Here is a 10,881-nt window from a genome sequence, read left to right as displayed (position 1 = left end):
GTGCCATTAAGCATTTTATTTAGAATGAGTAAAAATAAATTTGAAGTAAATCACCCTTAACCATGCTTAAAATATTTTAATTAAGTCCTTTCAAATTATATGGGTCCCTAGACTAGTCCTAAAAAATGAAATGAGTTAGCATGCCTGATATACTGTAACTGTTTACGAAACTTTCTGGAGAAAAGAACAACCCATTAGTATCTAGATGTACAGTTTCTAAAAATCCACAAAAATAAATGAAATTCACTTGTAAAAATGTCACCTGTTTTGAGCACCTCTTCAGTAAGCAATGTCCCTGTGCTCTCAAATGCAGTTTATAAATACAAGCCATTTTCCAAGGCAAATGGGAATCATAACAACCAGTGATCTACATTTTGAAAACTGTCATCCACAACCAAATCTACATTGAGATACAACAAATGAGATATATGCAGAATAAATAATTAAGACATTTAAAGCTCTGCAGCAGTTTAGCCCACTTTTATCTCGCAGGCTGTGAAGCTGTGGACCATTCTGTGCCACCGTGTTAGTTCTAAGTAATTCTAGAAAGTACAACATTCATTAAACACTTCTTCAGTTGTTTAATGTTACATATGTGCAACAAGTTACAATATCCTGCAGACAAGTTATATGCAGAGAATATGAAGGTAATGCAGTGTAATTCTCTCATATCTCCACAGAAAGTACTTGCAAAATCAGATCTGACACATAACATTTCACTAAACTTTATTGATGTCAATGAACATGACAAACACTTATGCTGCGTGATGTGAAATGGCTAAACTTCATCTTCAGAGCAGATCCAATGTTGACATTTAAAACATGCCATTATAAACAAAATCAATTTCTATAATAAACCGACCGCAGGAAAATCTGATAACAGGTTATGAGATTTATGCACATTATTAATGACTGGCAACACTTTAAAGTTTAAAACCATTCTGAAAATGAAGTTAGTCTCAAGTTGGAAATCTCAGCCAATAGTGGCTTTTCAGTCCCCAATTGTGTGTCTGGAAGGGAAAGGGGCAAGTCTGTAGTAGTGTGGCTACATACAGTACAATTCAGGCAACGTTTCTTACTTTTGGGCCTATTAAATCAAATTTATTAGGAGAATGTGAAAGCTCTTAGCAGCAACCCCCACTGGACGGCTTCACTGGTGTGCTCTGGATGTTGACATTGGACTTTTCAGAACCACCAGATGTAGCTCCAGGACCCATTCGCTTTTTAATCTCAGCAGCCATTGTCATGAAGGCTTGTTCTACATTTGTTGCATTCTTTGCACTGGTTTCCAAAAATGGAATCCCAAGGGAGTCTGCAAACTCCTGTTGACCAATAAGAGAAAATCATTACTCAGCAGGAACAACTGTTGTTGACATAGCAATGCAGCAACTCTCATGCACCTTACTATAGCACCACAGAGAAAATACTAAACCCACAAAGTTTCTTTCTGAACAGAATTCTGATAATGCACATTGTTCAAGATGAAACATGCACAATTACAATAAAACAGATATTCGGATTACCGATACCAAGAGCTCCAAATGTGCATAACTGTGAAATATTGTTTCATATTGAAACGAGCCAGAATTGCTAGGATCCGAGCTAGACAATGGCCCCTTCTACTGGATTACAGCAACACGTGGACAAAAGCTGATGTGTTTAATTGAAAGCCATCAAAGTGACCCGGGGAGATGGTAACAGGAGACAGACTAACTGCATCATTAATTCAACTGAAAAATATAATTTGACACAAAGCCACAAAAGGAAATGAGAACAGAAAGAGACAGACTTTAAAGGAGCTTTTCAAATGAGAGATGCAGAGGTCCTCGGTGAAAGCAACTGAACTCATGACCAAAATGATGCAAACTGTTGTAACCAGAACTATGTAAGCCAGAACTGGACTGCAGACAGATCTGGGGGCTTTTGTCAAGCAGAAAGAGGATTTTGAAATAGAGACAGTGACAGGCACCGGGGGGCAATGCACTGCAGAAAACACTGGAGTGATGGGGGAATAGGATTTGGTTAGCAGAGGTCAAGTTTATAGGACTAAAGTCTGGGCCACTCAGAGACCAATGTTTAAGAACTACACTGAAATGAAATTTGTGCATGAACACCACTGCTGATAATCAAGTATTTGAACTGCAGAAATGCTCAACTATCACACTGCTTCTACTTCATATAGCTACCAGCACAGATCTCAAAAGAAAATAATTGTGCAGTAAAGTTCAAATTAAGCAGCTTCTTAACAGATCATAATTAAGCCTCAGTGCTGAAAGAAGCCCACATCATACATTACACATAGCTAATACTGGTGGGCAGATAGTCCACAGGTAGCAGACAAATGCAATGAGTAATGACTTGCTGGAAATCTGGCATCATGACCATACAGCTGGCATATAACAGGATGGAAAGCCAGGAATGGATCACCATAGTTTATCTCGACTCCAAAAATATCTAGTGTACACCTCAAGTAGCTGCAAATGTGTTGCTGGTCAACGCACAGCAGGCCAGGCAGCATCTCAGGAATAGAGAATTCGACGTTTCGAGCATAAGCCCTTCATCAGGAATTAAAATCTAAAATTGAACTGGCTCCCACTTGAATTTTATGCAAGACTTACACTTAAGACTCAGAGATGTACAGCATGGAAACAGACCCTTCGGTCCAACCCATCCATGCCGACCAGATATCCCAACCCAATCTTGTCCCACCTGCCAGCATCCGGCCCATATCCCTTCCAAACCCTATTCATATACCCATCCAAATGCCTCTTAAATGTTGCAATTGTACCAGCCTCCACCACTTCCTCTGGCAGTTCATTCCACACACGTACCACCCTCTGTGTGAAAAAGTTGCCCCTTAGGTCTCTTATATATCTTTCCCCTCTCACCCTAAATCTATGCCCTCTAGTTCTGGACTCACCAACCCCAGGGAAAAGACTTTGCCTATTTATCCAATCCATGCTCATAATTTTGTAAACCTCTATAAGGTCATCCCTCAGCCTCCAACGCTCCAGGGAAAACAGTCCCAGCCTGTTCAGCCTCTCCCTGTAGCTCAGATCCTCCAACCCTGGCAACATCCATGTAAATCTTTTCTGAACTCTTTCAAGTTTCACAACATCTTTCCAATAGGAAGGAGACCAGAATTGCACGCAATATTCCAACAGTGGCCTAACCAATATCCTGTACAGCCACAACATGACCTCCTGACTCCTGTACTCAATACTCTAACCAATAAAAGAAAGCATACCAAACACCTTTTTCACTATCCTATCTACCTTCAACTCTACTTTCAGGGAGCTATGAATCTGCACTCCAAGGTCTCTTTGTTCTGCAACACTCCCTCGAACCTTACCATTAAGTGTATAAGTCCTGCTAAGATTTGCTTCCCCAAAATACAGTACCTCGCATTTATCTGAATCATCTGCCACTTCTCAGCCCATTGGCCCATCTGGTCCAGATCCTGTTGTAATCTGAGGTAACCCTCTTTGCTGTCCACTACACCTCCAATTTTGGTGTCATCTACAAACTTACTAACTGTACCTCTTAAGATCGCTATTCAAATGTAACAGTGGAAACCATGATCAGTGCAATAATTTTAAGAGATAAACTTTTTTTTAAAAAGAGTCAAGTTTAGTTTTTAAGTATTTAAAGGTTAGCCTGTTTCTGGCTAGTGTCTAGTACTGCCAATATATTTGCAGATATGAATTCAAATACTTCCCTCAATACTAACTTTTCAGGAAAATGCAATGAAATGCTAGTCTTAAGTTCAAGAACATCAGAGTGTGACTTTTCACAACATACCTTTGCTGTTGTATAGTCCACTACTTTCTTTGTTGTCAGGTCACATTTGTTCCCTACCAATAACTTGTTAACATTTTCACTGGCATAACGATCTATCTCCTGAAGCCACTGCTTTACATTGTTGAAGGACTCCTGGAGGAAAGAAACAAAAATAGTTTGTTGTCCCAAAGGTAGATTCAGGAGCAGTTTCACAAACCCTGCCCGGAGACCCCAGCCTGAAAGAGAATGTTGATGGAGGTTTACTTCCACTGGTAGCTCTTGTTGATTCACAACCCAAACCTCATTTAAAGAAAAGCCAAAAAGACCAAAAATGCTCAGATCAAAAGGTAAAAGACCTAAAGAGACACATCTGGTGCAAAGAATTACCCCAAACCAAACCACATCTACTTTAAGAAATGTGTTGTTTTAAGGGAATGTTTGGTTAGCAGAGTAGTTTTTTGAAGGGTTGAAAAATGTCATGCTGAAAAAGCACAGCAGGCCAGGCAGCATCTGAGGAGCAAGAGAATCGACATTTCGGGCATAAGCCCTTCTTCAGGAATGAGGCTGGTGTGCCAAGCCGGCTGAGATAAAGGGTGGGGGCCGCTGGGAATACGATAAGTGGAAGGTGGTGAGGGTGATAGGCCGGAAAGGTGGGGGCGGAGGGGTCAGGAAGATTGCAGTGCTGAATCCGGGGGTTGGGACTGAGGTAAGGTGGGGGGAGGGGAAATGAGGAAACTGGAGAAATCTACATTCATCCCGTGTGGTTGGAAGGTTCCTACGCGGAAGAGGAGGCGCTCTTCCTCCAGGCGTCGTGTGGTCAGGGTCTGGCGATGGAGGCGGCCAAGGACCTGCATGTCCTTGGCAGAGTGGGAGGGGGAGTTAAAGTGTTCAGCCACAGAGCGGTTGGGTTGGTCGGTGCAGAGCGCCTCATCTTCCGCCTAGGAACCCTCCAACCACATGAGATGAATGTAGATTTCTCCAGCATCATTTCCCCTCCCCCCACCTTATCTCAGTCCCAACCCCCGGATTCAGCACCGCCCTCTTGACCTCCAATCTTCTTCCCCAACCTCTCCGTCCCCAACCCCTCTCCGGTCTATTGCCCTCACCGTCACCTCCTTCCACCTATCATATTCCCAGGCCAAGCTGTAGAAATCAAACAAGAAGAAGTTTTATCCATTGAAATCTCTTGCTCCAGAAAGATTCAGACGAACTGCAATGACTCCACTGGTGTTGAGTGAGATCTGTTCACTGTACACAGGTTAGAATCACGATTTGATCATCCACATTTGCCCACCATGTCTATTTATCCACTGAAGTCAACAGGGAGCGTTACAACATTTAATCACTGGCCGACATCATTTTCATGAATGGTTTTGGTTTTAATGATGTAACTGTATCTGCCTAATATGCTTTCACATTTTCCAGTGTGTTTATCAGTTCTACATTTGTATGACTGAAATTACCAAAAGTTAACTATATTCAACACTTATATTAGTGCATTTCCTGGGTCAATGTCTTTCACTTAATATGCACAAAATTGTTTTGATTGTAATTGTAAGATCCCCAGTCTGTTGCACAATATTCAGCCCTTCAACTCACCCAGGAAAAGAAAACCTGTGCCCAAAGGTACTAAAATAGACTGACTGGTACTTTATAAAGAATGCAAAGCTTAAATTAGACAATTAAAATGAAGCAGAGGAGTGGTGGGACTGAAGACAACAGATACAATCCTCTGTCTCTATCTACTTAGACAACCTTTTGCCTAAGAGCTGTACAGCACAGGAACAGATCCTTCAGTCCAACTCTTCCATGCTGACCAGATAGCTTAAATTAATCTAGTGTCATCTGTCAGCATTTGGTCCATAACACTAAACCCTCCCTATTCATATACAGATGCCTTTTTAAGTGCTGTAATTGTACCAGCGTCCACAACTTCCTCTGGCAACTCATTCCATACACACACCACCCTCTGAAAACGTTGCCCCTTAGATCATTTTTATATCTTTCCCCTCTCACCTTAAACTGATGCCCTCTAGTTCTGGACTCTCCATTCTGGAGAAAAGACCTGTCTATTTATCCTAGTCATGCCCCTCATGATTTTATCAACTTCAATATGGTCACTCCTCAGCTTCTGAAGCTCTAGGGAAAATAGCCTCAGCCTCCCCTGATAGCACAAACTCTCCAACCCTGCCAACATCCTTGTACGTTTTTCGGAAACCTTTCAAGTTTCAGAACATCCTTCCTATAGCAGGAAGACCAGAATTTCATGCAATATTCTAAAATGGCCTTACCAATATGCAATATAACCTCCCAACCCCTGTACTCAATGCTCTCACCAATAAAGGAAAGCATACTAAACGCCTTCTTCACTATTCTATCTATCTGCAACTCCACTTTCAAGGAGCTATAAATCTGCATTCCAAGGTCTCTTTGTTCAGCAACACTCTCTAGGACCTCACCATTAAGTCCCGCTAAGACTGCCTTTCCAAAATGCAGCTCCTCAAATTAAACTCCACCTGCCACTCCTCAGCTCACTGGCCCATCAGATCAAGGTCCTGTTATAAGGAGGTAACCATGCTTAATGTCAAGAGCTCGTTTTAATGAGCAGATTGCGTTTTAATGATATAACTACATCCGACCAATATGCTTTCACTGTGTAGTTTTACGGTACCTGGTCTGTAACATCATATACGACTATGATGCCATGTGCTCCTCTGTAATAACTGGACGTTATTGTTCGAAACCTTTCCTGACCAGCTGTGTCCCACTGGAAGCAAGAGAAAAAGAAATTCCCTTTCAGTCAGAGTTAAAATCATCGCAGCTAATGGGTCAGAATCTTAAACAATAATTATTCTGAAGTGGATGCCAGCTATTATTGCCCGTGCATGTTGTGTTTAAAAAGAAACTCACTTGTGGGATGTGGGCCTCACAGACCAGGCAAGTTTTTATTGCCTATCCCCAGTTGCCCTGGAGGTGGTGGTGGCAAGGTGCCTTCATGAACCACCACAGTCCATGTACCTTTAGGGAGCGAGTTCCCAGAATTACAACCCAGGAACACTGAAAGGACAGCCATATGTTTCCAAGTCAGGATGGCAAGTAGCTTGAAGATGGTGGCGTTCCCGTGTATCTGCTGCCCTTGTCCTTCTCAATGGAAGTAGTTGTGGGTTGGAAGGTGCTGTCTGAGAATCTTTGGTGAATTTCTGCAGTGCATCTTGTAGATAGTACACACTGCTGCTGCTTCTGCACATTGGTGGCGGAGGGAGTCAATGTTTGTGGATGTGGTGCCAGTCAAGTAGGCTGTTTTATCCTGGATGGGTGCTGTGGGAGAGCAGTACCCACCAGGCAAGTGGGGCGTATTCCATCACGCTGCTGATTTGACGATGGTTGACAGGCTTTGGGGAGTCAGGTGAGAGTTACTTGCTGCAGTATTTCTAGCCTATGACATGCTCCAGCATCCTCTGCATTTACACGGCTGGGTCCAGTCTAGTCAATGGTAACCCCCGGAATGTTGAGAGTCAGGGAGATCAGTGACGGTGATGCCATTGATTGTCAAGGGACAGTAAGTAGATTGTTCCTTATGGAAGCTAATCACTGTCAGGCATCTATGGCACAAATACTACTCCCCCACTTGCCAGTCCAAGTCTGGATTTTATTCAGGCTTTGCAGCATTTGGACATGGACTGTTTCAGTATCTTAGGAGGGTGATGATGCTGAGCATGGTGCAATTATCAGCAAATATTTCCACTTCTGACCTGATGGAGAGGAAGTCATTAATGAAGCAGCTGATGACAACTGGGTCTTGGACACTACCCTGAGGAATGCATGCAGAGATGTCCCAGAGCTAAGCTAATTGACCTCCAACAACCTATGTGCCAGGTACAATTACAACCAGTGCAGAATATGACCCCTACCACTCAGATCCCCATCCCCACCAGATTTGCTGGGGTTCCATCAAAAGTGGTCTTGATATCAAGGGCCATCACTCACACCTCTGGAGTTTAGGTCTTTAGTCCATGTTTGAACTAAGGCTGTAATGAGGTCAGGAGCTGAGGGGTCCTGGTGGAACTCAAACTGGGTGTCACTGAGCAGGCTTTTGCTGAGCAGGTGCTGTTCAACAGCATTACTGACGCCAAATTCTATCACTTTATTGATGCAGTGTAGACTGATGGGGTGGTAATTTACTGGATTTGATTTGTTCTGCTTTGTGTGGGACTTGCTTGGGAAAATTCCCATGTTGTTCAGCAGATACCAGTACTGCAGGAATTAATAGGAACTGGTAGGATTTGAACTGACGTCCCCAAAACATTAGCGAGGAGATTTGGATTACTATTTTAGTATCAATACTATTATGCTATCACCGCCTATAACACGAAAACAGGAATCAGTTTTCCAAATTTGCTTTGTGTTTTCATTTAAAAATCATGAAATAGCACATTAGAAATATTTAACCTGGATTTTAGCAATTTCATTATTTAAATTCTGCAGCATTTAGAGATACTTACAATTTGAAGTTTGATAGTCTTGCCGTCTAACTCTATAGTTCTGATTTTGAAGTCCACACCGATTGTACTGATATAACTTTCTGTGTATGTATCATCCTGGAAATTAACAGAATATTCAAGATTGATATTGTGAAGAACAGTTGGACCAGAATGAAACCAACTCCTTGCTGTCGATTAACAATCAATCTGAATTATTCTCAGTGTTATGGTTTCATGGCTTCATCCATCTGGACTGTAATATCTATTCAAACCCAGAACTGGGTTGCATTTTGGAAACATGTTAAGAAATTATGAAGTACCTCTCTGCAAAGATAGGGCCTAAAAGTGCACTCAGTGTTAATAATGGTTACAGCTGTTTTAAAAAAAAAAGTTTATCTTCAAAAGGAATAGACTGCCATATTTTTTGAGGAAGTAACAAAGAGGACTGATGAGGGCAGAGTGGTAGATGTGATCTATATGGACTTCAGTAAGGCGTTTGACAAGGTTCCCCATGGGAGACTGATTAGCAAGGTTAGATCTCATGGAATACAGGAAGAACGTGGGCGGCACGGTGGCACAGTGGTTAGCACTGCTGCCTCACAGCGCCTGAGACCTGGGTTCAATTCCCACCTCAGGCAACTGTCTGTGTGGAGTTTGCACGTTCTCCCCGTGTCTGCGTGAGTTTCCTCCGGGTGCTCCGGTTTCCTCCCACAGTCACAAAGATGTGCGGGTCAGGTGAATTGGCCATGCTAAATTGCCCGTAGTGTTAGGTAGGGGTAAATGTAGGGGTATGGGTGGGTTGCGCTTCGGCGGGTCGGTGTGGACTTGTTGGGCCGAAGGGCCTGTTTCCACACTAAGTCTAATCTAGTCTAAAAAAAAACTAGCCATTTGGATACAGAACTGGCTCAAAGGTAGAAGACAGAGGGTGGTGGTGGAGGGTTGTTTTTCAGACTGGAGGCCTGTGACCAGTGGAGTGCCACAAGGATTGGTGCTGGATCCTCTACTTTTTTTTGTCATTTACATAAATGATTTGGATGCGAGCATAAGAGGCACATAGTTAGTACATTTGCAGATAACACCAAGATTGGAGGTGCAGTGGACAGCAAAAAGGGTTACCTCAGATTACAACATGATCTTGAACAAATGGGCCAATGGGCTGAGAAGTGGCAGATGGAGTTTAATTCAGATAAATGCAAGGTGCTGCATTTTGGGAAAGCAAATCTTAGCAGAACTTATATACTTAATGGTAAGGTCCTGGGGAGTGTTGCTGGACAAAGAGACCTTGGAGCACAGGTTCATAGCTCCTTGAAAGTGGAGTAGCAGGTAGATAGGATAGTGAAGGCGGCATTTGGTATGCTTTCCTTTATTGGTCAGAGTACTGAGTACAGGAGTTGGGAGGTCATGTTGCGACTGTACAGAACATTGGTTAGGCCACTGTTGGAATATTGCGTGCAATTCTGGTCTTCCTATCAGAAAGATGTTGTGAAACTTGAAAGGGTTCAAAAAAGATTTACAAGGATGTTGCCAGGGTTGGAGGATCTGAGCTACAGGGAGAGGCTGAACAGGCTGGGGCTGTTTTCCCTGGAGCGCGAGAGGCTGAGGGGTGATCTTATAGAGGCTTACAAAATTATGAGGGTCATGGATAGGGTAAATAGGCAAAGTCTTTTCCCGGAGGTCAGGGAGTCCAGAATTAGAGGGCATAGAAACCTACAGGGCAACGTTTTCACACAGAGGGTGGTACGTGTATGGAATGAGTTGCCAGAGGAAGTGGTGGAGGTTGGTACAATTGCAACATTTTAGAGATAGTTGGATGAATAGGAAGAGTTTGGAGGGATAAGGGCCAGGTATTGGCAGGTGGGACTAGATTGGGTTGGGATACCTGGTCGGCATGGACGGGTTGGACCGAAGGGTCTGTTTCCATGCTGTACATCTCTATGACTATTTGTTTTCAATTCTGATAATACTACTGTCTGCAGTTTACATTCATGAACTAAATAGACCCTCCTGAGCAGAAATGTAATCAGTTAGTGCGTGGGACTGAAGGTCCCTCCCAGATTATATACATGCCAAAGAAAGCAATCAAAGAATCTTTTGCTTATGGTGAAAAGACACATGCAACAATGAATTTCTGACTACCACTTAGTGGAAGCACCTATAAAATTATGCCAGAAAACAAACAGAAGTACTTTTGCTGTTATATTGCTCCCGATAGTTTTCAGTTTTCTGAGGAGTTAGCACCAGCCCCAAAGTTTAACAAGCTTACAACCAGCCATGCACTCTGAGCATGAGGAACATTGTGCTGATCAAGGATCAGGCTAAGGAAAAAAAGCTACAGATATTAACTTGCAGGCTGGTGCTTTTTGAAAAAGCTGTGTGCAACAGGACAACTTCGGTTTTGACTGCTCAAACTTATGAAAATAGCCCTGCATTACTCACCACCCAAGGCGAGGGTGTTAAAGTCTGGAAGCAGTTTTCTTAAAAGTACTATCAATTGCTTTCATATTACTAGAAGTGAGACAATTCGGGACAGCACTTATGCAGCAAGAGTTTCCTGAAACAGTGCTCCCAGCTGCAACAGGAACAATGCACAATGTTTTAGAATAAGGTTGATTCAATTTCA

The 10,881-nt window shown here is 42.7% G+C and overlaps 1 protein-coding gene across 1 annotated transcript in view; it reads right to left on the bottom strand.

Moving 5' to 3' along the window:
- Position 1: 1 nt before the first annotated feature.
- LOC132819909 (ras-related protein ORAB-1) overlaps positions 2–10,881 on the bottom strand; it is a 29,030-nt gene continuing 18,150 nt past the window's right edge. The window contains exons 3-6 of the mRNA XM_060831875.1: positions 8,283–8,378; positions 6,452–6,547; positions 3,802–3,933; positions 2–1,322 (exon numbers count right to left, since the gene is read on the bottom strand). Of these exons, the coding sequence (XP_060687858.1) occupies positions 1,125–1,322; positions 3,802–3,933; positions 6,452–6,547; positions 8,283–8,378 (522 nt within the window). The 3' untranslated portion in view covers positions 2–1,124. The remainder of the gene's footprint in view (positions 1,323–3,801; positions 3,934–6,451; positions 6,548–8,282; positions 8,379–10,881) is intronic.

Source organism: Hemiscyllium ocellatum, chromosome 10 (genome assembly GCF_020745735.1).
Source record: "Hemiscyllium ocellatum isolate sHemOce1 chromosome 10, sHemOce1.pat.X.cur, whole genome shotgun sequence".
NCBI lineage: Eukaryota > Metazoa > Chordata > Chondrichthyes > Orectolobiformes > Hemiscylliidae > Hemiscyllium > Hemiscyllium ocellatum.
Note: the sequence above shows the minus strand (reverse complement) of the source record. Positions and strands in the feature narration are given on the sequence as shown.